This window comes from Anolis sagrei, chromosome 5 (genome assembly GCF_037176765.1).
Source record: "Anolis sagrei isolate rAnoSag1 chromosome 5, rAnoSag1.mat, whole genome shotgun sequence".
Lineage (NCBI taxonomy): Eukaryota > Metazoa > Chordata > Lepidosauria > Squamata > Dactyloidae > Anolis > Anolis sagrei.
Genome location: NC_090025.1, coordinates 92,756,446 through 92,784,276, shown reverse-complemented (window position 1 = coordinate 92,784,276; position 27,831 = coordinate 92,756,446). Strand labels below are relative to the sequence as shown.

Sequence of the window (27,831 nt, the reverse complement as noted above, 5' to 3'; positions counted from 1 at the left end):
CCTAGGACTCAGTCGGGGAGGCGCCATGGAGGGAGACGGAGGCAGGGCAGCCGCTCTCCGCCTAGAAGTCCTGCTGAGGCACCTCTCCCCCTCCCGGGCTGCAGGAGCCACCCTCGTATCCTTTGCCTTCTGTTTTGGCTCGGCAGTCAAGCTCCTAGGTTTTGGCGGGCACCCGCATAATGTCTGCTGGCGCCCCTTCAACTGACGTGGCCCAGTGTTATGGGATCCTGGGGTTTGTCGCTTCACAAGGCCTTTCCCCTTCTCTGCCCAGGCCTGCTGGTGGTTTCTAGGAAAACTACAACTCCCAGGACTCCTCAGCATTGAGCCAGGGTAGTTAAAGTGCCAAACTGCATAGGCTTTGCTGTGTAGAGGCGCCCTTGAAGGCACCCAACCAAATGGATGGCTGTAGTTATGAGGAAAAGTTGATGGCTTTAACTATGAGGAACTTTAAGTTCTTCTGCTTATGAGGAACTTAAAAGTTGATAGCAGCAGATATGAGTAACTGAAAATTGATGGCTGTAGTTATGAATAGCTTACAGTTGAATTCTCTAGTTATGAGAAACTCAAATTGACGGCTCTGTTTGTGAGTAAATTAAAGTTGACAGGTCTAGTTATGAGGAATTCAAAGTTGATGGCTATAGTTATGAATAACTTAAAAGTTGAGTTCTCTAGTTATGAGGAATTCAAAGTTGATGGCTATAGTTATGAGGAACTTAAAAGTTGAGTTCTCTAGTTGTGAGGAATTCAAAGTTGATGGTTCTAGTTATCAGGAACTTAAAAGTTGACATGTCTAGTTATAAGGAATTCAAAGTTGATGGCTCTAGTTATGAGTAACTTAAAAGTTGACAGGTCTAGTTATAAGGAATTCAAAGTGGATGGCTCTAGTTATGAGGAACTAAAAGTTGACAGGTCTAGTTATAAGGAATTCAAAGTTGATGGCTCTAGTTATAAGGAATTCAAAGTTATGGCTCTAGTTATGAGGAACTAAAAGTTGACAAGTCTAGTTATAAGGAATTCAAAGTTATGGCTCTAGTTATGAGGAACTAAAAGTTGACAGGTCTAGTTATAAGGAATTCAAAGTTGATGGCTCTAGTTATAAGGAATTCAAAGTTATGGCTCTAGTTATGAGGAACTAAAAGTTGACAAGTCTAGTTATAAGGAATTCAAAGTTATGGCTCTAGTTATGAGGAACTAAAAGTTGACAGGTCTAGTTATAAGGAATTCAAAGTTATGGCTCTAGTTATGAGGAACTAAAAGTTAAGTTCTCTAGTTATGAGGAATTCAAAGTTATGGCTCTAGTTATGAGGAACGAAAAGTTGACAGGTCTACTTATGAGGAATTCAAAGTTATGGCTTTAGTTATGAGGAACTAAAAGTTGACAGGTCTAGTTATAAGGAATTCAAAGTTGATGGCTCTACTTATGAGGAATTAAAAGTTGATGGCTTTATTTATGAGTAACTTAACTATGGTCCCTTCTACACTGCTGTAAAAAATCCAGATTATCTACTTTGAAGTGGATTATATGGCAGTCTTCATTGCCATATAATCCAGTTCAAAGTTGATAATCTGAATTTTATATGGCACTGTAGAAGGGCCCTATGTCAGCAAGCAGCATTGTGAGAGGATTTTTCTGTTTGCTGATTTCCAGCAATCCTATTATGTATATTTTTCCAGTATTTTTTTTATTCCTACAATGTAGAATGAATGCAGTTTGACACCGCTTGAATTGCCATGGCTCCATGCTATGGGATTCTGGGAGTTTCACAAGGTTTTTAGTGTTTTCTGAGTTCTAGTGCCTCACCAAACTCCCTCTCCCATAGGTAGTTCTACACTGTCATATAATCCAGAGCAGATAATCCACATTATCTGCTTTGAACTGAATTATGTGAATCCACACTGCCATATAATCCAATTCAAAGCAGATAATCTGGATGTTATTTGGCAGTGTAGGTAGGCCCCACGATTCTATCAAGTGGTATCAAACTGCATTCATTCTACAGTGTAGCTGCAGCCCGAGTAATACTCTAACCACCTCCAAACATATTTTATAACATACTCGTCAGACAACTTTAGGTAATTTTGTTGTTGTGGTGTGCCTTCAAGTCCTTTTGTTATTATGGCTGAGTTAGGCCCCTTATGCAATCCAGATTATCTGCTTTAAAATAGATTATATGGTATTGTAGACTCATTTGATAATCCGGATTATCCAATTTGATAATCTGGATTATATGGCAGTGTAGAAGGAGTTTAGTTAGCAGAGAAATATATTGAAACAAGTGTTTTGATACTGAATCCAGTAGGGCCTGCTTCGAATAAATTGGGCTCTTTTTACTCTGCTATATAATCCTGATTATCTGCTTTGAACTGGATTACATGAGTCTGCACTGTCGTGTAATCCAATTCAAAGCAGATATTATTATTTTGTATCAGGAGCATTGCATAAATTAGTATAAAATTGATAAAAATAGAAGGAGCGCAGGCAGCTAAATATCTTTGACCAAAAATGGGCAACAGCAACGGCATTGCCTGTAGCCTCCAACAATTCTTCCTCTGTACATGAGGCAGGGCATAGTGTGCAAGCATACAGATGTGGAGTTGTCTGTTTTGCTCTACAGTCACACAAGGTGTGGGATTCTTTTAGGTAGTGCCATTTTGCCAGGTTGTCTTTTGATCTGCCCACTCCACTTCTGAGTCTGCTCAGGGACTTCCAAGTTGCCCATTCTTGGTTTGCCCCTGGAGGAAGACCCTCGTAAGGGACCATCCAGTTGGAATTTCCTGGTTTAGCTGCCCAGAGGGATACCCATGCTGTTGCTGGGGGGATTCAAAGTAGATAATCAGGATTTTATATTGCAGTGTAGAAGGGACCTTGCATAGACGTGAAGCTTTGGAAATAAGTTATCTTTGGTCATCTTAAATGGGCATTGACTTAAAGATACATAATCACAAAAAACAAGGTGTGTGATTGTAGGGGCAAAAACGACCAAGATAATCCACAAATCCAAAATCCAAGAGCAGATTGCCCCTTCCCAAGGAGGGCGAGGAAGGACACCACGAAAGTTGAATCTTTAAAACTGCAAAATGCTATTTATTGCGCAGCTATTTATTTGTCGTGTCAGAGCAACCAGTCCATTATATATTACATTTCTAACAGAACAAAGCAAACAGACAGAAAAATACACAACTTGTGAGTTTGGTAGTTGGTTAAATGTCCTTTGACCAGTATCCGGCCACTTGGAGTGCTTCCGGTGTTGCTGCAAGAAGGTCCTCCATTGTGCATGTGGCAGGGCTCAGGTTGCATTGCAGCAGGTGGTCAGTGGTTTGCTCTTCTCCACACTCGCATGCCGAGGATTCCACTTTGTAGCCCCATTTCTGAAGGTTGGCTCTGCATCTTGTGGTGCCAGAGCGCAGTCTGTTCAGTGCCTTCCAAGTCGCCCAGTCTTCTATGTGCCCAGGGGGGAGTCTCTCATTTGGTATCAGCCATTGGTTGAGGTGCTGGGTTTGGGCCTGCCACTTTTGGACTCTCGCTTGCTGAGGTGTTCCAGCGAGTGTCTCTGTAGATCTTAGAAAGCTATGTCTAGATTTAAGTTGTTGGCGTGCTGGCTGATACCCAAACAGGGGATGAGCTGGAGATGTCTCTGCCTTGGTCCTTTCACTATTGGCTGCTACTTCCCGGCGGATGTCAGGTGGTGCAATACCGGCTAAGCAGTGTAATTTCTCCAGTGGTGTAGGGCGCAGACACCCCGTGATAATGCGGCATGTCTCATTAAGAGCCACATCCACTGTTTTAGTGTGGTGAGATGTGGTCCACACTGGGCATGCATACTCAGTAGAAGACTAGCACAGCGCAAGGGCAGATGTCTTTACTGTGTCTGATTGTGATCCCCAGATTGTGCCAGTCAGCTTTCGTATGATATTGTTTCTAGCACCCACTTTTTGCTTGATGTTCAGGCAGTGCTTCTTGTAGGTAAGAGCACGGTCCAGAGTGACTCCCAGGTATTTGGGTGCGCTGCAATGTTCCAGTGGGATTCCTTCCCAGGTGATCTTCAGAGCTCGGGATGCTTCTCTGTTCTTGAGATGAAAGGCACATGTCTGTGTTTTAGATGGGTTGGGGATCAGCTGGTTTTCCCTGTAATAGGCAGTAATAGCACCTAGAGCTTCGGAAAGCTTCTGTTCTACCAACTCAAAGCTCCTTGCTTGAGCAGTAATGCCACGGTCATTAGCATAGATGAAACTCTGTCCCTTCTGGCAGTGGCTGGTCATTTGTGTAGATGTTGAACATGGATGGAGCAAGCACACTCCCCTGAGGCAGGCCATTCTTCTGTTTCCGCCATCTGCTTCTCTGGCCCTGGAACTCAACAAAAAAGCTCCTGTTTTGTAGCAGGTTTCCTATGAGACGGGTGAGGTGGTAGTCCTTTGTGATATTGTACATTTTTCTCAGGAGGAGGCGGTGGTTCACAGTATCATAGGCTGCTGACAGGTCTATGAAGACAGCTCCTGTGATCTGCTGCCTTTCAAAGCCATCTTCTATGTGCTGAGTCAGGTTCAGCACTTGCGATGTGCAGCTTTTGCCTTTCCTGAAGCCAGCTTGCTGTGGAATTAGGCATGGGTCTATTTTTTCCATAATTCTATGCAAAATAAGTCTCTCCAGAACTTTGCGCAGCTGAAGCAATAGTGACAAACATGCATATGCAATAAAGGGGTTTGTCCAACCTAAAGTTGGTTGCATTGATTATTTATGACTTTCATTAAAACAGTTTGATTGGTACATAGAAATCAATCATCTCATTGGTTATGTCAGACAATTAGGAATCTTATTGGTTCTTCTATGTTACTGACAGCAAAAGCCTATAACAATGGTTCTGTTGAAATCTCTGACCCTGAGTTGTTGAATGCCAGGTCGGCTTATCTATGTGTAAGTTTGCATTTCTTCTACGGCTGGGAAAATCAAGGGAGTGAGGGAGTGACTTACTACTTGTATCTTTTACTGAACAAAGAACACAGAGCTTTGCTAACTTTTTCTATGCATCAGCTGTTTCTAGCAAGCAAAGTTTTTCTCTATAGACAGGGCTTTTGGGACATGTAATGATTGGGAATTCATTTTCTAAATCACGTCTCTCTCATGATGACAACAACTATTCTTTCTTTAAAGTATCTGGAACAACAATGTAATATCTAGAATTTTCAAAATGCAGTGTTTGATGTTTAATTTTATGAAAATAAGCAATAGGAACAACTTCATGTGCTGAAGCAGAAGAAATGAGGAACACAGCAGTTGCCCATCACCACAATCATGATTCACATGAATCTGTTTCAGATTTGGACGTTATACCTTGGTCTGGATATCCTTTTCTCAGTATTCTCTGCATTGTTTCAAGGGGGTAAATTTGGAAAGGAGCAATTTTTTCCCCTATCCCATGGTTGTCCTGGTTTAGTTTATTTGTTTTATACTTTCAGTTCTGCCTCTGACCTTTGTACATCTTGTGGTTACATAAGAGGGATATAATGATATAAAGGCATATAATCATGTTGTTGGACTCTGCTCTCTCCTAACCTCTAGAAAGGGGCAAGAGGTAACTAGATAGATTCAGCAGCATTCTGAAATCTTTCACCCTTTGAATACAAAAAAATCAATAGCTCGCTTCATTCTATTTTTCACTCCTATAGGATTGCACATTTTTTTTAAAAAACGTCCTCCGGTATTTTTTCCATTCATTTGAGGGATAAAGTATAGAAACAGTTTGAATAGGCTGCTGCTTTCTCTTATTCATTATTACTTACTTTCTTACTTAGGCGATCCCTTGTTGGACAAGTAGGATAGTCTTCCAGGATCAGAGGTTGTGAGTCTGTAGGTGGCTGTGGAGCCCTATTCTTGACCTGCATCTTCTCCCACAGTGAGGGCATTGGTTTCCAGGTGGAAGGCGGTCTCAGTTGGGGTTGGCTTGACATGCCTTTTTCTTGGCACATTTCTCTCTTTTACCCTCCATTCGTGCCTCTTCAAATTCTGCAGCATTGCTGGTCACAGCTGAACTCCAACTGGAGCGCCCAAGGGCCAGGGCTTCCCAGTTCTCAGTGTCTATGCCAGAGTTTTTAAGGTTGGCTTTGAGGCCATCTTTAAATCTCTTTTCCTGTCCACCAATGTTCCATTTTCCATTCTTGAGTTCAGAGTAGAGCAACTGCTTTGGGAGACGGTGGTCGGGCATCTGGACAACATGGCCGGTCCAGCAGAGGACCATCACTTTAATGCTGGTGGTCTTTGCTTCTTCCAGCACGTTGACGTTTGTCCGCCTGTCTTCCCAAGACATTTGCAGGTTTTTCCGGAGGCAGCGCTGATGGAATCGTTCCAGGAGTTGCATGTGACGTCTGTAGACAGTCCATGTTTCGCAAACATATAGCAGGGTTGGGAGGACAATAGCTTTATAAACAAGCACCTTGGTATCCCTACGGATGTCCCGGTCCTCAAACACTCTCTGCTTCATTCAGAAAAATGCTGCACTCGCAGAGCTCAGGCGGTGTTGTATTTCGGTGTCGATGTTGACTTTGGTGGAGAGGTGGCTGCCAAGGTAGTGGAAATGATCAACATTTTCTAATGTTACACCATTAAGCTGTATCTCTGGCATTGGAAAGGGGTTGGCTGGTGACTGCTGGAAGAGCACTTTGGTTTTCTCTATGTTCAATGACAGGCCGAGCTTCTCATGCTTCTGCGAAGGTGTTTAGAGTGGCTTGTAGATCTTCTGAATGCACACAGACAACATTGTCATCAGCATACTGGAGTTCTATAACAGATGTTGTTGTAACCTTGGTTTTGGCTTTCAGTCTGCTGAGGTTGAATAGCTTGCCATGTGTCGGATAGATGATTTCCACTCCGGTGGGAAGCTTCCCATCAACAAGGTGAAGTATCATAGCGATGAAGATGGAGAATAAAGTTGGGGCAATAACACATCCCTGTTTGACACCAGATTCCACCTTAAATTGGTCACTTTGGGAGCCATTGCTGTCCAAAACTGTTGCCATCATGTCATCATGGAGGAGCCACAGGATGTTCACAAATTTGTTATGGCACCCGGTTTTTTGGAGGATGGTTCAGAGAAGGCTGCAATTCACTGTGTTGAATGTCTTTGCAAGGTCAATGAATGCCATGTACAGAGGTTGATTTTGTTCCCTGATATTCAATATATCGAGGTAAACTCTGGATACACAGGTTTGTGGGAACCAAGGATCAAGTTCTTCAAGCTGGTATAGCAGAAAGATCATTTCATTATGGTTTATTCAGTTATTATCATCTCTTGATTGTGAAATCAAACCTCCCAAGCTTAGGACTAGAGAGAGCATTTTCACATGTATGATATTCCAAAGTTACACTTCAAAAATGTATAAGACTGGGTAGCAACTGTGTCAAAATAGAGCCTGTCTCTGTGTAATACCCAAAAATTTCCTCCCGTAAACAAATTCATGTATGTTAATTGAAACAACCATAATATTTTTGTTATTTTTTACATTAACGAAAAAAGTATCTCTCCATTACACTAAGTTATAAAATTTGAAAAATTTTCTGTTCCTGGTTTGAAAGTGTTATTTCCTCGCTAATTGTGTGGTACTTCCTTTGAAAGTAGTTGTTATACTCCAGAAACTTTGTTTTTGTGGCTGCCGCTGTTTTTAGCCTAATGGTCTCTGAGATGTTCTTGAGCAGAAATCATATGTATCATCCTGAATTAGTTGAAAAGACAGGTAAAGATACAGATAAATAATTTTTATACAGGGGACAGTTTTTTTCACTGTAATTCCAAAATATATCTGAGGCTGGTTCTACACTGCCCGATCTCCCAGATTATCCACTTTGAACTGAATTATTTGAGTCCACATTGCCAGATAATCTGGGGTAAGCGATAATCTAGAATGAGATCCTGGGATGTGAAGCAGTGTAGGTCCAGCCTAAGGTGGTAATAGGACACAAAGGAACTTCATATGCTACATTGTATTTTGAGTTTTCCCTCCTTTTTAATGAGTCATGTTCTTGCAAATCCAGATTATCTGCTTTGAAATGAATTATAAGGCAGTGTAGACTCATATAATCCAGTCCAAAGCAGATAATCTGCTTTGATAATCTGAATTATATGGCAGTGTAGATAATCTGGATTATCTGATTTGATAATCTGGATTATATGGCAGTGTAGAAGGGACCCAAGTCTTTTTATTCTCTCCACAAAAATCAATATCTGATCAAAACCACATCTTATTTCCTTAATTTACTATCAAGGCACCATCTCCTACTTCAGCCCAACTTGCTACGGAGAAATACCCAATACAGTTTCGGTAGGTGTTCCTGTATTTTATGCTGCCTGTTCTTGCATGAAAATATAGTTTAAATGTATCACGTTTTACATGTCAGTGATCAAAAATGGGTGAATCAAGTATCTAACACTGGATTTGGGTGATTTGATAGCATTAGGTTCATTGACCATCGCGTTGTTGACTTAACATGGAACTAGTCGATTTTGCATTACAAATAACAAGGTGTGAGAAGAACTAATCATGGTCCACTCTTCTCAAGTATTACCCATGGATTTTTTTTAAATTAATTTGTTATGGTCTTAATCGATACGTTAATGCTTTTAAGTGTTTTAAATGTTTTTATGATGTTGTTGGCATTGAATTGTTGCCTTGTGAACCGCCTCGAGTTGCCTGCAGGCTGAGAGAGGTGGTATAGAAATGTAGCAAATAAATAAATAAATGCCTCCGGTCTTCTGATTCCCAGAACCTCTCCATAACACAAGTATATTAAAGCAAAAATTATCTACGAAGTATGAAGTAAGCAATTTGAAGAGCAGTCCTATGTGTGTTGGTGCCTTAGTCACCTCCAGATTGGATTACTGTAATGCACTCTACGTGGGGCTGCCCTTGAAAACGTTGGTCATGGGAGAACTGTGTGCCAAGTTTGGTTCAATTTCATCGTTGGTGGGGTTCAGAAGGCTCTTTGATTGTAGGTGAACTATAAATCCCAGCAACTACAACTCCCAAATGACAAAATCAATATTTTTGAGTGAAGGACATACATTGGGTTGTTAGGTGTCTTGTGTCCAAATTTGGTGTCAATTTGTCCAGTGGTTTTTAAGTTCTGTTAATCCCACAAACGAACATTACATTTTTATTTATATAGATTTATTTATTTGGTCACTGCTATGCTGTATCAGTAGGGTCATCAGATGACATCTTCCTATGCCTGTACTTACCTTTTTCCTCTCCTGCATCTGACATTTCAGAAACAACTTTATTGATTTTTAAACATATTCCTTTCAATTTTTCTTAGCATTTTGATCTTTTTTACATATATTTGTTTGTTTATTTTTATGTCTTTACAGTTACACATTGGATAATAACCTCCTTAGCATTGAACAAAGACAATTCTATGAGGAGAATGGCTATCTAGTCATCAGAAATCTGGTTTCCAGTGAGGATATTGAATGTTTCAGGTAAAATCTGTTCTCCTGCATCTCTACAGAGAGATTGTCAAAAACAGGGGTGATGGAAGTGGGCTGTATCTGGTCCCAAGGCTATTTTTCTTGTCTTCAAACTGATTAGAATGCATTTAGAATGCACTCCTTTTGGTGCATTTGTGCTCCTGGAAACCTGTTGTTGTTGTTATGTGGCTTCAAGTCATTTACAACCTATGACAAATCTAAGGCAAGCCGATCATACAGTTCTCTTGTCAAAATTTGTTGAAGTGTGTGTGTTATATTTGTGTATGAGAGTGTGATATGCCCAAAGTCACCCAGTGGATTTCCTTTGTTGAGCTGGTATTTAAACCATTTAGTACAAATGCTCAAATCACGACACAATCCTGGTTCTCATTAGAAACTCTAGGAATGACAATTTCTCGGTATTGTCGAAGGCTTTCATGGCTGGAATCACTGGGTTGTTGTAGGTTTTTTCGGGCTATATGGCCATGTTCTAGAGGCATTCTCTCCTGACATTTTGTCTGCATCTGTGGCAAGCATCCTCAGAGATTGTGAGGTCACAACCTCTGAGGATGTTGTGTTGACCTCACAACCTCTGAGGATGCTTGCCTCTAGAACATGACCATAGCCCGAAAAAACCTACAACAACCCAGACAATTTCTCTTTTAAATAGGCTGCAGGATCTATTTATTAGAAATATTGTGTTTATTTCTCAAAATTTGAGGGAGGCATCTTGCCACTTTGTTTGACTTTGTTGGGGTTTATTTGGCATTGTTTGCAGCCCATGTGGTTCCTGACAGATTATCACTAGCTTGACATGTTATACATAATTTTTCTTACTAGAAGCATTCAGTTCATTCCTTTAAGGAAGGGCTCCCCAAACTAACTCCCGAGGGCCGAATGCTGCCCTCCAAGGTAATTTACCCAGCCCAACCCTAAACTTAAGACCTAAGTCTGAAATGACTTGAAGACATACAACAATAGTCCTAATTAGAGTCCCATTGAAATACTGATAAGTTTATGTTGGTTAAAATTGTTCTTCATTTAAAAGATTGTATTGTTCTTTCATATTTGTTTTGCACTGCAAATAAGATGTGTCGTATGCTTAGGAATTTGTTCATCTTTTTTTTCAAACTAGTCCACCCCCCCCCCCCCCAACATAATTGTTTTACTAGTCAAACTCAAATTAGTAACTGACTTTTCTGTCTCTTAAAAAATCCTTCGTTCAGAAATGAGTTCATGAAGATCTGCAAAAATGAGGTGAAAGTGCCTGGATTGGTGATCATGAGAGATATTGCAATTGCCAAGTCAGAGTTTATTGCAGACCAAAAAGCAATTACAAAAATACAAGATTTTATAGGTGACGAAGAGCTCTTCAGATATTGTACTTTGCCTCAGGTAAAAAGGAATATTGGGAAGTCTGAAACTGTTTGCATTTTACTGTGGGGATCTGAATGATTTGAGCTAAATTAATTACCATATATACTTGAGTATAAGCTGACCCGAATGTAAGCCGAGGCACCTAATTTTACCACAAAAAACTGGGAAAACGTATTGATTCGTATATAAGGCGAGGGTGGGAAATGCATTCACTATGGGTCAATTACAAAATAAAAATAGATAGCAATAAAATTACATTAATTGAGGCATCAATAGACTAAATGTTTTTGAATATTTTCATAAAATTGCAATTTAAGATAAGACTGTTCAACTCTGATTAAACCATTATTCTAACCTCCTTCAATGTAAATGTACTTATTATTAAAATTGTAAATGTAATAAAAATAATAAGAGAGTAAAATAATGAAAATGCAATAAAAACAATAATAATAGAGTAAAATAATAAATGTAGTAGTAATAATAGGGTAAAATACTGTAAATGTAATAATAATAGTGCAAAATAAGAGATGGAATAATAATAGAGTAAAATAATGTAAATATAATAATAATAGAGTAAAATAATAAATGTAATAAAAATAATACTTATAACAGAGTAAAAGAATAAATAACCTTGACTCGAGTATAAGCTTTTTCAGCCTAAAACGGGCTGAAAAACTAGGCTTATATTCATGTATATTCAGTATGTGGACATCTCTTACCATTGTGTATGATCTATGTAGCTTATTCTAAGAAAGTAGAGCCATCCTGTTTTAGAGAGTTATTGAACAATTTTCTAGCTACTTCTAAGATTTTATATTAATATTTCTTTTTGGTAATCAAACTGTTAGCATAGGATGGCAGTGATGTTCTCTCTGAACATGAAACGCAATACAATAAAAGTTAACCATATGCAGAAATACACAGGACTCCAGAGGTGTCTAGATTTATGTTGAAATGTTAAAATCCCAGGAAGAATCTTGAATCCTGTGCTGGTCTTGCACAGCACATCAATTTTACAAACAGATTTTGGCCCCTTCTACACTGCTATATAAAATCAAGATTATCTACTTTGAACTGGATTATATATCAGTGTAGACATATAATCCAGTTCAAATCAAATAATCTGGATTATCTGTTTTGATAATCTAGATTATTTGGCAGTGTGGAAGGATCCGTAGAATTCTACAAGTTCTACAAAACTAGCTTCTTCACCATTGGGCTTATGAGTGAAACGAACCACCTTGGCTCATTATATGTCAGCTTCTTCTCACGTTATCTGATGTGATTTGCTATAGTAGGTTTCAATACATATTTCATGTGTTACTTTCTTTGTTTCAGATACTGAAATATGTTGAATGCGTGGTTGGACCAAACATCATGGCTATGCACACCATGCTCATAAATAAACCTCCAGATCCTGGTAAGGAAATTTACAAACGGTAATTTTAAAAAAACATTTTCCATGTCAGGAGTGACTTAAGAAACTGCAAGTCGCTTCCAGTATGAGATAATTGGCCGTCTGCAAGGATGTTGCCCAGGGGACTCCCAGATGTTTTACCATCCTGTGGTAGGCTTCTCTCATGTCCCTGCACGGAAAGCTGGAGCTGACAAATGGGAGCTCTCCCTGCTCCCTGGATTTGAACTGCTGACATTTCGGTCAGCAGTCTGTCAGGATTAATTTAGTTATATGTGTGTTTTCAAATGTATTTCTATGTAATTTCAAGATGGAGTCTACTGTGTGTTAGAAATTGCTATGCAGAATGTTCATGAGGCTGTGATTAAGTAACCTTGAGAGAAATGAGATAATGTATGTTCTGGCTGGGAACAGAAGGGAGTCAACCATCTCAGCCAGAGTGAAGAGAGATAAGCAGGTGTGCAGAGAGACTTTTGTTTTTCCACTTGTTCCTGTTTGTAGCTTGCTGTGTTAAGACGTATGTTTGATGTACTTAGTAAAACTTAGTTTTCTTTTGTAACTGAAAGACTGCAGAGTCCTTATTTCGCATACAGTGTCTACTGCTCTGGCAATCCTTCCGCTGGCAAACGTAAATACTCTGACACAGTCCTGCTGGCACAAGGATTTGACCCATTGCTCCTCCAGGGGCTCTATTTAAAATGTTCAAACCAGCAGATATAGTTGTATTAAAATATAATTCTAGTTGACCTTTTCTCACTGAAAGAGAGCTGATTACAGTGACAGAAGTCTAGATGACACATGCCATTTAGAGGATCATAGTGTTCCATGGCAAAATATATAAAAGTGTATATCTCCAAGAAACAAAAGCAAACAACCACAAAGAATTCCTCAACCAATGAAAAGAGTTTAGATTTGAGAACTGGAGTTTGACTGGCAAAACATCAATGCTCTTTGCTTTCAGTATTGCTAAATATGTCTCCTGATGTGTTTTCCCGTGTCAGATTAGCTGGAGGAAGACAAATTTATTCTAAAATAGATAAAAAATACCCAGTAACCATGTTTCTATTATGGATGGATGCATAGAAACATTGAAATATTGACACAATTTTGTTAAAGAATTCTGCAGCTCATTTTGATAATGCATTTCTGTAGGAAAGAAGAGTTCTCGCCATCCATTGCACCAGGATTTGCATTATTTCCCATTCCGGCCTGCAGATCGCATTGTTTGTGCCTGGACTGCAATGGAAAGGATTGATCGCAGAAATGGATGCCTCGTAGTATTGCCAGGAACACATAAGGGGCCTCTGAAGCAACATGATTATCCTGAGTGGGAGGTACACTATGTGATTGTTTGTACCTTTGTGTGTAAGATACAAAAGTGAGGGAACAAATATCAACAAACTGCTGGGATTTTTATTTGCTATTAAGTTGGACTTCAGTATATGGTGACCCTATGAGTGAGAGACCTTATAAGAACCCCTGTTCAGGTCATGAAAGCTCGGGTTTTGCCACAGTATCCTTGGTTGACTCAATCCATTTGTAGTGTAGCCTCCACCTGTTCCTACTGCCTTGTGATTTCCCAAGCATTGTGATTGTCCAAAGAGCTACAATCTGCATGATGAGGGTTTTTCTTTCCACTGTCTTCCCACTGTCTTTACAATCTTCTTCTCTGGCTACAGAAAATGCTACACCATCTGGCAATGTCTGCCTATTTATTTATTTATTTATTTATTTAGCTTGCTCCCTCTTCCCTATGACTTTCCCTCACATATTTATACATGGCCATCATGTAGAAATATGTCTCCTCTCAGCCTTCTCTTCTGCAGGCTAAACATGACCAGCTCTTTAAGACGCTCCTCATAAGGCTTGTTCTCCAGACCCTTGATCATTTTACTTGCCCTCCTCTGGACACATTCCAGCTTGTCAGCATCTCCCATTACCGGACTTTTAACTCAAATTGCTCAAATCTCAAAGCACATTTCCCCCTTGAAATACTATTAATCAATTCCAGTCCCCCATTTTTTTTGGTTACATCTTTTAAAATAAGAAAATATACTTTATGAATAATAAATAATGCATAAATACACATTCCCATGGAACAATAAAAATAAAGATCCACTTTAAAATGGTAGAAGCACAAAGTTGTAGCAAGGAAGCACAAAACACAAGGTGAAGAGGCAGAAGCATCATTTTTTTCATACTGTCCTCATTCCAGCCTCCCTCCCTCGCTCTCTCTCCCTCTCTTCGTGAAAAGAACATACCAGAAATAAAAACCACACAAAATCAACTAATCCAATCTTCCTCAAATCACACAAGGGCAATGCAGACAGTAATCTCCTAAAGTGGACAAGAGCATGAAGCAAGGAGGTATGAGGCACTGAGGCTGCTCCCTTGGAGGCCGAGAGCCCTGTACACTCATGCTAGGACTCTCTCTGGTGCTAGCTCTTAATTCAAAATGCTGCTCTTATGTCAAAGTGAAACTTGGGCTGAGCAAAAACTCTTAACTCAAAACACCTTTAAGTTGGGATGCTCTTAAGTTGAGGTTCCATTGTATTAATATCATAGTATGTCTGAAAATATAAGATGAGGCATATTAGCACCGGATCACTTTCAAAGTGATGGTACTTACCTTTAAGGCCTTGCATGGTCTGGGGTCTATGTACCTGAAGGACCGCCTCACCCACTACCAACCCCAGAGATCCCTCCATTCTGAGGACCAAGATTTGTTGGAAATTCCCAATGTCAAGACCTTGCGTCTAACAGCAACCAGACGCAGAGCCTTTACAGCAGTGGCACCATCGCTCTGGAATACTCTGCCACCTGAAGTCTGTGCCTTGTGGGACTTACCAGCTTTCCGCAGGACATGTAAGACATATCTGTTTTGACAGGCTTTTAATATTGCTGTTTTTAAATTGTTTTAAATTGTTTTTAAATTGTGTTAGATTTTAGCCTGTTCTTGTAAGCTGCCCCGAGCCCCAGGGGAGTGGCAGCATATAAGTTCGAATAATAAATAAATAAATATTACCATAACAATCATAATTTAAAAAGTTGAAGGAAACAAAACACTATTAGCCTGATACTACTGTAATAGATTTGACGTCAAACATACCAATGGAGCACTATGGCAGAGTGGAGTATCACCCTTGTTGTCACCTTACATACTGAAGGCACTTAAGGAGGAATCTACATTTCAGATTGCCATAATTTTTGAAACAACCCAATATAATTTTCTCTGGGGGGGTGTTACCAGGGGGGTGTCAGAAAGGTCACCAAAGACCACCAGAAAACACAGAATTTTCTGTTGGTCATGGAGGTTCTGAGTGGCATGTTTGGCCCAATTCCATCGTTGGTGGGGTTTGGAATGCTCTTCGATTGTGGGTGAACTATACATCCTAGTAACTACAACTCCCAAATGTCAAGGTCTATTTCCCCCAAACTCCATCTGTGTTCACATTTGGGCATATTGAGTATTCCTGTCAAGTTTGGCCCAGATCCATCATTGTTTGAGTCCACAGTGTTCTCTGGATGGAGGTGAACTACAATTTCAAAACTCAAGGTCGATGCCCACCAAACTCTTTCAGTATTTTCTGTTGGTCATGGGAGTCCTGTGTGCCAAGTTTGCCCGGCCATTGTGTGCCCGGCCACTGGTTTTTTAAATGCTTGTGTGTTATTGTTTATTGTTTTGTCTATGTGATTTATATTAATTGTATTGCATTGATTGTTTTGTTATTGCTTTGTTATTGATGTACTGTGGGCTTGGCCTCATGTAAGCCGCACCGAATCCCTTGGGGACATGGTAGCGAGGTATAAATAACGTTTTATTATTATTATTATAAGTTTGGTTCAATTCCATTGTTGGTGGAGTTCAGAATGCTCTTTGATTATAGGTGGACTATAAGTCCCAGCAACTACAACTCCCAAATGATAAAATAATAATTTTTTAGTGATGACCACTCCTCGTGTAGTAAGACATTTTGTTGCCAAATTTGGTGTGATTTTGTTCATTGGTTCTTTTATTTTTAAGGTACTCATTGTGCACAGAGCATTTATATATATATAGATAATTGTTCCCCACCTTTTCTCTCTAAAAAAGACAAACAAAGTGGCTTATAGTAAAACCAGGACAATACAAATTAAATTCCAGATGCTGCTGTTAGTGGTGCCCTCCTTTCTTCCTCTAGTCCATCTATCCTGCAATCGCCTGACATGATAAAGTGGCAAGCTTATTACTTTAGAAAAGCTGGCAACTTTAGAAGAAAGATCTGATTTTTTTTTACATTGACTTTCTAGGGTGGTGTAAATAAAATGTACCATGGAATCCGTGACTTTGATAAAAGCACCCCAAGAGTTCACCTGGTTATGGAGAAAGGAGACACTGTGTTTTTCCACCCCTTACTGATCCATGGCTCTGGAATGAACAGGACTGAAGGCTTCCGAAAGGTAAGACACTAGATGAGGTTGCAGCTGTGAATGCCTGGTATGGTTCGCCCCCTTGAGAATCAAAGCACTCTAAGCTTTTTATTTAGTAGTGGTATTTCTTAATCCTTTTTTTGAAAGAGTTTTGGAAAGTATTTTACACAAAGTATCCACATATTTATGGTGCCCCTGGTGGCGCAGTGGGTTAAAGCGCTGAGCTGCTGAGCTTGTTGACCAGAAGGTCACAGGTTCGAATCCGGGGAGCGGCGTGAGCTTCTGCTGTCAGCCCCAGCTTCTGCCAACCTAGCAGTTTGAAAACATGCTAATGTGAGTAAATCAATAGGTACCGCTTTGGCGGGAAGGTAACAGCGCTCCATGTAATCATGCCGGCCACATGACCTTGGAGGTATCTACCAACAACGCCGGTTCTTCAGCTTAGAAATGGAGATGAGCACCACACCCCAGAGTCGGACACAACTGGACTTCATGTCAGGAGAAAATGTTTACCTTTACCCTAACTACATATTTCAGCCCTGGTCTCCACTCCTAGCTTCAGCCCTCTCTCCTACCACATGGCACTCAACAGATTAATTAGTTGTTTATTGTTTGCGTTTTCAGTTTTATTCTGCTGTAATTTGTTGTCTGGGCTTGGCCTCATGTAAGCCGCCCCGAGTCCCCAGCGGGGATATGGTGGCGGGGTATAAATAAAGATTATTATTATTATTATTATTATTATTATTATTATTATTAATTTCCACAGCAACAAGAAATATATGTGGAGTGGAGTGTGGTTCTAGCAGCATTTCTCCTGACGATTCACCTGCATCTGTGGCTAGCATCTTCAGAGGAGTCTCTGAAGATATCAGCCACAGATGCAGGTGAAGCGTCAGGAGAAAATGCTGCTAGAACAATGCCATACAGCCCAAAAACTACACAACAGTCCAGTGATTCTGGCATTCGACAATACAAGAAATATATTCATTTTGCACTCAGAGTGATATCGAGCCTCTTTTAGGAGGACCTCCCCAGCCGAGGAGATCCTGAGGACCGCACCAAAGAGGGTCCTTGAACCTTGGTGAGGGCAGCGAAGCCAATTCCAGCAGCAAAAATATTTAAAATAATAAATCCTCACCAAAGCGGAAGAAGTCAGCGACCGAGATGTCTTTATTAGCGATTCAGCTGAGATCGGATGCAATTGTAGGGATATTTCCTTTACAAGCATACCGCTACAGAATTTACAAGCATTTTTATAGAGAAAATACAGCAAACAGTTTGAATTTCCCACCCGCCCCTCTCCGCCTGGCTTCACGCTGATTGGTTGGCAGTCTGAACAGCTGGGAGGAGGCTTGGCGGCCCGCCTTGCTCTGGGCCAATCAGCAAGCTTCTCCACCTCTGGAGGGCCAATCGGCGCACTTCTCTCGCTTCCGAGGATGGACGAATCAGAAGAGAGAAGGCGGGACAACTGTGGACAATGGGGGAAATGATGGGATTATCAATAGCTGGCCAGCTGGAAATTGAGCCTTTGTTTTGGCCGGCTAGGCGTGATCTTCACAAGAAAGGCTTTCCTGTCTTGAGGTCAGATAAGAAGTGTCCTTGATGAGTTTTGGCCGAAAGAACAACAGAGCCAGGACAAGGGGACCCCGGGGGTCGTTCCTGTCCTTTTGTGAATCAATCAAAAATGTCCAAATAGACTTTCGCACCCGCCAGACGAACTCAGAGAGCGGGAAAGGAAATCTTGACTTGTTATTGTCCATACAAATGAGAAATAATCAAATGAGTTTCGAGGGAGGCAGGGGTCCTCCCTCGGACATTACAACAATCCTTGGTCACATTTTCTGGGGCAAAGGGCAAGGGGAAAGGTGGGGGAAACAAGCGACATTTCATACATTTATCATCAATGCAAAACTCATGTAGGAAACCCCATTCCCAACCCACACCTTAATCATTTAATAAAATAATTGATTTTTATTTGAAAACTTGAAGTCCCATGTTTCTGGGGAAAGTTCGTGGAAATGGAGGCAGCTTGCAGTCCAAGGCAAGCAGCAGAAAGTCATTTTTCCTGGTTGAAGTTTGCAGATGGGTGCCGAGTTGATAAGTAGCAAATCCATAGCCTGGTCCTTGGGGAACTATAACTCCCTCCCAAGGACTGGGCCTCCTGCCCGGCCCCCTCTCCGAGGTCTCCTGGAGGCATCCGCAGCAAGTCCCCGGTTGCGGGGCTGGGCAGAAACAAGCGGCAACGAAGAGAAATTGACTGCTTGTGCGGAACAGGCAAAGTTTGACAATCAGCTGTTTTCTGTCAAATTATATTACTTAAAACAAAATCATTCTTTCTCGGGCGTAGGGATTCAAAATGAGAAAAGCGAGATAGCAGTTTGGTTAAGGATCGTGCACAGAAAAATATGGCATTAAAATGGGGCCGATCCGCCATTTTGAAGTTTTAGCAGATACGGGGGCCCAATAGGAAGGCTTCCGTATCCGTGGTTCCAATTGACGCAGACTCGGCCTCCCCAGGGTGCCAGGAAGGCATCCCGGGTAGGCCCGCGGTCGCCCGGAGCCTAGAAAGAGGTTTGTTTCATGTTTTGGGTTAGCTTAGGCAGAGAAGGATATAAAGTATCAAGTGGAAAGTTAAAAAGTTGCAATTTTTAAGTATCTTTATTAGGGATTTGTTACAAAGTCAGGGCTTGGGGGAAAGTAATGACAGCTGAGTGCAGTCCTAGTTTTGAGCTGTCTGCTGGGGCACATTTCATTAGTTAGTCCCAAAGTTGGCTCCCAAGAACTGTGGAACTCTCTGCTGCGGTTCATACCAACTTGAAGGCAGGGGTCTCCGCCGCTCTCGGGGTCAAGAGGGGGTGACTTATGTTTTCTATGTGTTTCAATTGTAGCATCTAAAGTACAAAATACAACTTTGATGGATTTGGTAGATATTTATTTTTATTTATTTTATTTTATTTTGAGGCTCTTGCCTTAGATAAGTCCAAACTTTACAGGAAAGGCAGTTTACAACAATTTCAGGTTGTTGTTGTTTTTTAATGCAGGCGATCTCATGTCATTATGCAAGTTCTGACTGCCATTACATTGATGTGAAAGGTACTTCTCAGGAGCACTTTGAGGAAGAAATTCAAGAGATTGCAAGAAAAAAGTATGGCATAGACTCACATGTCAACCTGAAGGCAAGTTTTCTTTTTAACATCCTGCAGCCAGTCATTTTGTATTGCATGTTTACTTTTAGATGGAGTTCTGGGAAAGATTATTTAGTGGAAATGGTCTATCAAGGTAAATCCTTTGATGTTGAGCATAGATTCTTTTCCTTTTTGTTGTATAAGACTTCAAACCAGGACCTGAAAATGTTGTCGTCTTTGATGTGGTATTTTAATTTTTGGCAAGAATCTAAAAGTGCCTGTGCTCATTATCAGATTAGTACAAATGCCTGTATTTGGGGTATTAGGTGTGCTGCTTGTCAGTAACTGCATACAGTGCTGGAAGCATAATACATAATTAAATTGAATTTAGTGATCTCTTTACAGAAAGGATTCTGCTGGATCCAGAACTGTGTTAAATCCCCACTAAAAAAAAAAACATTTCTGTAACGAGATCATCTGAATTATAGGAAAATCTGAATGTTGCAATATGTAAATTTATGCACACTTCCGGATACCTTTGCATGCTATCCCATATTTTGCATTATTTAGTCCATTGTTGTTGTAATCTGTTACAATCCTTTTTATGCAAACTGCCCTGGGAATTCTCATTGGGAAAAAGTATAGACATTTCTATGATAAATAACGAAATACTTATGTATAATAATTCTGCCTGCCTAAAGAAAGTAATTTAAGGCACTAAAGCACTGCCACAAAGCCTGGGGAATTTTACTGACCTGTATTTCTGGTCTCAGAAATCTTAGCAAGCATGTCTCACAAACTTTTAAAGGACTCTACAGCTATATGAGCTAAGAAATTGTACTTTATAAATAACAAATCTATATAAATAAAAATGTAATGTTCGTTTGTGCTACCATCAGAACTCAAAAATCACTGGGGGAATTGACACCAAATTTGGACACAAGACACCTAACAGTCCAATTTATGTTCTCCACTCAAAACAAATAAATAATAATTAACTGGAAAGAACTTACCCCCCACAAGGCTAAATGCCTATATAGAGCCTGTGTTAAAAGAATCCTTCCCCTGCTCCTCGCTCCTGCATGAGGGGGGAAAACCCAACCACTGAGAGAGAGAGAGTGAGGCGGCACAAGAGAGGGAAAGGGGAGAGAGAGAGTGAGAGAGAGATCAATCCTTTCCTTCTTGCCTTGCTGCTTCCGCTGGGCTGCTGGGAACTCACAGGGATTCTGTGTGTGTGTGTGTGCCCAGAAACCCCACCCATACTGAGTTATGGGAAGGCATTCTGGGAAATGAATTCCAATATTCAAAGAAGGGACAAAAAGGCACGCTCTGTGAGTTAGCAAAGGCTGTCCAGGAAGGCAGAATCAAAACACTCCCAAAAGATACCAACCCTGGGCAATATCTACAATAATAACAATAACATATATATATTTATCATAATAATAATATCTATCAATCTATAATAACATATATGTCTATGATATCTATATGTCTTTAACAATAATATCTACATTTCTATCATAATATCTGAGGGGGCCCTGCTCTCGACCCCACCACTCTCACAAGTGAGGCTGGTGGGGACGAGGAGCAGGGCTTTCTCAGTGGTGGCTCCTCACCTGTGGAACTCACTCCCCGGGGAAATCAGGGCAGCATCATCCCTCCTCGCCTTTAGGAGGAGGGTGAAGACGTGGTTGTGGGACCAGGCCTTTGAGCACTCCAGCAATTAAAGCAGACATTCAGGCGAGTAAGACCAGCAGGACTGATGAAGTGGAACAGGAAACTAGAACTATGAATGAGCAAACGCTGACCATGTAAAAGGAGAAATTGGGTTTGTATGGGGTTTTTATTGATTTTATTGGTTTTATGGGAATAATGTATGAATTTATGTATGAATTGTTGTTAATTGATTTGATGTATGAATGGAATGGAATTACGGAACTCTGAACTCTGAGCTCAGGATTAGCCTACTACTGTGTTTATGGTGTTACTATGTATTGATGATTTAATTTTAATTTGTAATTGCTTAATTGTTTTTATATATGTATGTATATGTGACAAGGCATCGAATTGTGCCTTTCTCTGTAAGCCGCCCTGAGTCCCCCTTAGGGGGTGAGAAGGGCGGGGTAAAAGTGACGGAAATAAATAAATAAATAAATGTAATTTTGTGTACACTTGTTTTATGATGCAGGCATCAAAACGTGCCTTGCTACTGTAAGCCGCCCTGAGTCCCCTTCGGGGTGAGAAGGGCGGGGTAGAAGAGCCCCAAATAAATAAATAAATAAACAATATATGTCTGTAATAATGTCTATATGCCTATAATAATATCTACAGGTCTATAATAATATCCATATGTCTATTATTATAATATCTGTCTGTCAAAAATATCTGTACATTTATAACAATAATACCTATATGCCTATAATATCTATGTCTATAATAATAATATCTATATAAAGTATAATAATATGTAAACATCTATAATAATAATAGCTATATAAGATCTATAAAAATAACAATAAAAATAATAACATCTATATGTCTATAATAATATCTATAGGTCTGTAATAATATCCATACATCTGTTTCCTGTTTTTCCTCGAAAGATATTGAGCCCTATGCTCCTATTTTTTATCAGTTTTATACTAATTTATGCAATGCTTTTCATATGAAATTCATAAATAAATAACATCTATAATACTAATACCTATATATCTTTAATAATAATTCTATCTATAATAATATCTATATGCCTATAATAATATCTATATGTCTATAATGACAACAATACCTATATAATAACTTGGAACTGGGTTATATGGCAGTATTATTTATTTATTTATGTATTTCGTATACTTCTACCCCGCCCTTCTCAACCCCCGAGGGGAGACTCAGGGCGGCTTACAAAAAGGCACATCTTGGTGCCTGCACAAATACAATAACATATAAAACCAGCAATTAAATGGTCAACAATTAAAAAACAATTAAAACAACAGTATATCACACAATCAATAGCCAATCTCAGACACAGCGTTCGCCACTCAAAGTTCATTTTCGTTCCACCTTGTCCAGTTCCTATCCATCGTCACAGTCCCTTATTCATCTGCCAGATTGCCCGAACGCCTGGTCCCACATCCATGTTTTTAATTTCTTTCCGAAGGAAAGGAGGGATGTTGCTGATCTGATCTCCCCAGGGAGTGAATTCCATAGGTGAGGGGCCACCACTGAGAAGGACTTGGGTAACCCAGGGCCCTTCCACACATCCATATAACCCTTTGGCCTCAAGGAGACTGAAATGGGCCGGTATTAGGTTGACACTTTGCCACTTTCGTTGTGTATTGATAGCTTAGAAACCAGCTTTTCCTCTTTTCTTTCTTTCCCATTTCTCCACAATGGGCCACAGCAACGCGTGGCGGGTACAGCTAGTAATACATAAATGCACATCCTTCTATCCAGTAGCATGCTGCAAAAATGAGTTATGGTGGAGCAAAACAGAGCTTTCCAAACAGAGATTGTTTCTATTTAAGTCATATTATTTATTTATTTATTTGCGACATTTATATCCCGCCCTTCTCATCCCGATGGGGACTTAGAGCAGCTTACAAGATATATATACATACAATATATAAAATTATTAGCATAGTACAATATCAGTATTATATATTGCTATATTGTACTACACCATTATATTGTAATATAAAATATAAAAGTATAATATTGTATTATGAGTAATATTGTATTACATTATAATATTATAAATATTATATGAATATACAATATGTTATATTATATTATTAGTATTATGACATATCCTGAGTGTTGTAGGTAATCAAAACTGTGCCAAGTAATTCCACAAGGTAGATGAGATGAGATCCCTTGTACTTTATGAAGTAGGTCAGTGAACTGGCCAGTAGTTAGGCCTTCCAGATCCAAGTCTAGCACACAGTACATTATGCTACACTTCTTCCTTTTATGAAAGTTCTTGTGGCCCAGTACAGTGATGCCTTGAGTTAAGAGTTTGATTTGTTTTGTAACTAAGCTCTTAACTCAAAACGCTCTTATCTCAAAGTGAAATTTCCCATTAAAATGCTATTAATCCCACCACCCCTTTTGTTAGGTGTATTTAAATAACAAATAATGTATAAATGTACATTCATGTGGAACACTAAAAAAAAAAGAAAGGTCAACTTTAAAATGGTAGAAGCACAAAGCAAAGAGGCAGAAGCATCATTTTTGTCATACTGTACTAATTCCAGCTTCTCTCCCTCTCTTGCTCTCTTTCCCTCTCTCTCTTCATGAAGCCAAACATACCAGGAATAAAAAAACACACAATATCAACTAACTCAGTGGTTCTCAACCTTCCCAATGCTGTGACTCCTTAATATAATTCCTCATGTTGTGGTGACCCCCAACCATAAAATTATTTTCGTTGTTACGTCATAACTATAATTTTGCTACTGTTATGGATCATAATGTAAATATCTTATATGTGGATGTATTTTCATTCGCTGGTCCAAATTTGGTAAAAATATGCGATACGCTGTCAGATCCTGAGGGATCTCAGAATGAAACGCACACTCACAAAGCAAATCCTTTGGATATCGGTTTATTCAGTCCATACAGGAGTCATGCAAAGAGAGATCTGAAGTTTTCCCGCCAACGGCCAGTAACCCATTCCCCCTGGGCGCCTCCTCCCTTCTCCCCTCCTTATCTCAAGTTGTGACTACATTCCATTCCCACATCTACAAAGCAGTCTCTGCAGCCAGATGGCTCCCTATCAAGCCATAAACTATTCTATTGTCAGGAGGGAGTCTTCATGGTTCCGGCCGTGTTTTCATAGCATGAAGGCCACATCCTGACATACGCCCAAATTTGAATACTGGTGGGGTTGGGGAGGATTGATTTTTTTTCATTTGGTAGTTGTAGTTGCTGGGATTTATACTTAACCTGCAATCAAAGAGCATTATGAGCTCCAACAATGATGGAATTGAACCAAACTTGGCACATAGAACTCTCATGGAATACTGGAAGGTGAGCACGGACCTTGAGTTTTGGAGTTGTAGTTCACCTACATCTAGAGAGCACTACGGATTTAAAAAATGATGGATCTGGACCAAACTTGGCATGAATACTCAGTATGCCCAAATGTGAACATTGGTGGAGTTTGGGGAAAATAGATTTTGACATTTGGGGGCTGTAGTTGCTGGGATTTATAGTTCATCTACAATAAAAGAACATTCTGAAGCCCACCAACGATAGAATTGGGCCAAACCTCCGACACAGAACTCCCATGACCAACAGAAAATACTGTGCTTTCTGATAGTCTTTGGCAACCCCTCTCACACACACCCCTCGTGAACCCTCCAGGGGTTGCAACTCCCATGTTGAGAAATGCTGAACTAACCCAAAGTTCCTCATATCAGGCAAGAGCAAAGCAGACAAGAGTATGAGGCACAGAGGCTGCTCCCTTGAAGCCATGAAGCCCTGTACTCTCATGCTAACACTCCTTATCGCACTCCCTCTGGTGCTAGCTCTTAACTCAAATCCTGCTCTTATGTCAAAGTGAACCCAGGCCAAATGAAAGCTCTTAACTCAAAATACTCTTAGGCCAGGATGCTCTTAAATTGAGGTTGTGCTGTATAGGAACTGTGTGAAGATGTGGGATATATACCCAAAATTTACAAATCATTTGGTAGTTTACAAAACATTATTTATTTATTATTTAATTATTTATTTACTTTACTTCTATACCGCTGTTCTCAGCTCAGAGGCGACTCACGGCGGTTCACAAGACATAGGACACAGCAAAATTCAATGCACCAATCATCATCTATTTCAGCATTTCTCAACCTGGGGGTTGGGATCCATGGAGAGGTCGCGAGGGGGTGTTAGAGGGGTCACCAAAGGCAATCAGAAAACACAGTATTTTCTGTTGGTCATGGGTTCTCTGTGGGAAGTTTGGCCCAATTCTATCATTGATTGTAGGTGAACTATAAATCCCAGCAACTACAACTCTATAATGTCAAGGTCTATTTTCCCCAAACTCCACCAGTGTTCACATTTGGGCATATTGAGTATTCGTGCCAAGTTTGGTCCAGATCCGTCATTGTTTGAGTCCACAGTGCTCTCTGGGTGAACTACAACTCCAAAATCCAAGATCATTGCCCACCAAACCCTTGTAGTATTTTCTGTTGGTCATGGGAGTGCTGTATGCCAAGATCGGTTCAATTCCATCATTGGTGGAGTTCAGAATGCTCTTTGATTGTAGGTGAACTATAAATCCCAGCAACAACTCCCAAATGACAAAATCAATCCCCCCCAACCTCACCAGTATTCAAATTTGGGCATATTGAGTATTTGTGTTAAATTTGGTCCAGTGAATGAAAGTGCATCCTGCATATCAGATATTTACATTACAATTCGTAAGAGTAACAAAATTACAGTTAGGAAGTAGCAACAAAAATAATTTTATGGTTGGGGGCCACCACAACATGAGGAACTGTATTAAGGGGTCACAGCAGTAGGAAGGTTGAGAAAAACCGATCTATTTTGTTATGTTGCAGGAATATCTTGCGGACAGAGAAAGGGAAGAGGAAATCACAACTCATTTTTTCTGTTCTTGTTCTTAGGATGCTTGGATGGTTCGAAGTCGCCTTGCTAAAGGAAAGAGAATAAATCTTTGAAATCCGATTCAGATGCCAAGGCTGGCGTGTCAGAAGGTGGATTCCTAAACTGCCCAAGAGATAACACGATTCATTTTTTACTGATGTATTTTCCCAACTATTTTGCGGCTTATCACAAATATTTGTAAAGCATATTTTTTTTGAAATATATTTTTGAAATTTCAAAAATGTCGAGTTGGAAGTCAGCTCCATTAAATGCAGGCTGCTATTTTCTGACAAAACCTTAACAAAGATGCATAACGTAACAGTATTTGATTGTAAAAGGTAAAAATAAGGGAATTTTAAAATTATTTTTCTAATTTGAAAAATGATTAACACCTTGTATTCCTTCTTCAGAAAACTAGTTTGATTTCAGATTTTAGAGGCATGTTTGAACTACAAATGTCGCAGCCAATTTTCACTGGATGTAACAAGTTAGAAAGTCAGAAATTGCTTAAGTAATTTGCTGCTTTCTTGCACTTTCAAGTGTCTATAGAGCTCTGCGTCTTTTAGAAAATTATTGAATGTTCATATTTTAGATATTGTGGATTATACACATCAAGTGCTTACTCTGTGGAGTTCTTTATATGCAAGTCTATGCCTTGCGTAATTCAGCAGTTAGCTACATTTGAAAGACAAGAAGAGAGCAATGATACGAGGGTTGAATGAAAAGTAATGCCTCCACCTTCGTTACTTGAGTTTGGATAGGAATATTTTAATAAATCAAATGCAGAAATGATCCTTATAATGTGCTCTTGAACTACCACTATTCACTTTTTCACATAATCACCAGACAATTGGATAAATTTCTGCCAACGATGAACAGGTTTTCTGAAGCCGTCACTGAAGAAGTCGACACTCTGTTTCCGCAACCAGCATTTCACAGTTCTCTCAACATCTTCATCAGAAGCATAATGATGTCCCCACAGATCTTCTTTCATTATCGGGAACAGATGGAAGTCAGATGGTGCTAAATCTGTACTGTATGGAGGATGTCGTACAGTGGTGTGATCCAGTTTCTGAAGTTTCAAGTCTGTGCACTTTCATTTCAGGTGTCAGTATCCTGGGTACCCATTGTGCACAGATCTTCTGATAGCCAAGCAAAGAAGAAGAAGAATCATAGAATCCTAGAGTTGGAAGAGACCTCATGGGCCATCCAGTCCAACCCCCTTGCCAAGAAGCAGGATTATTGCATTCAAAGCACCCCTGACAGATGGCCATCTAGCCTCTGTTTAAAAACCTCCAAAGAAGGAGCCTCCACCACACTGGGGCAGAGAGTTCCACTGCTGAAGTCTCAGAAGAAGCAAAAGAAGAAGCAGCAGCAGCAGAAGAAGAAGATGAAGATGATGATGAAGAAAAAGAAGCAGCAGCAGCAGAAGAAGCAGCAGAAG

At 40.0% G+C, this 27,831-nt stretch overlaps 1 protein-coding gene across 1 annotated transcript; it reads left to right on the top strand.

The window, feature by feature from the left end:
• Window positions 1–27,623, top strand: PHYH (phytanoyl-CoA 2-hydroxylase). The gene is made up of 9 exons (XM_060778228.2): window positions 1–115; window positions 8,255–8,310; window positions 9,357–9,467; window positions 10,682–10,850; window positions 12,171–12,252; window positions 13,399–13,580; window positions 16,537–16,686; window positions 19,698–19,832; window positions 26,408–27,623. The coding sequence occupies exons 1-9, from the start codon at window positions 26–28 to the stop codon at window positions 26,459–26,461; spliced, it is 1,029 nt and encodes a 342-aa protein (XP_060634211.2). The 5' UTR covers window positions 1–25; the 3' UTR covers window positions 26,462–27,623.
• The last annotated feature ends 208 nt before the right edge of the window (window positions 27,624–27,831 follow it).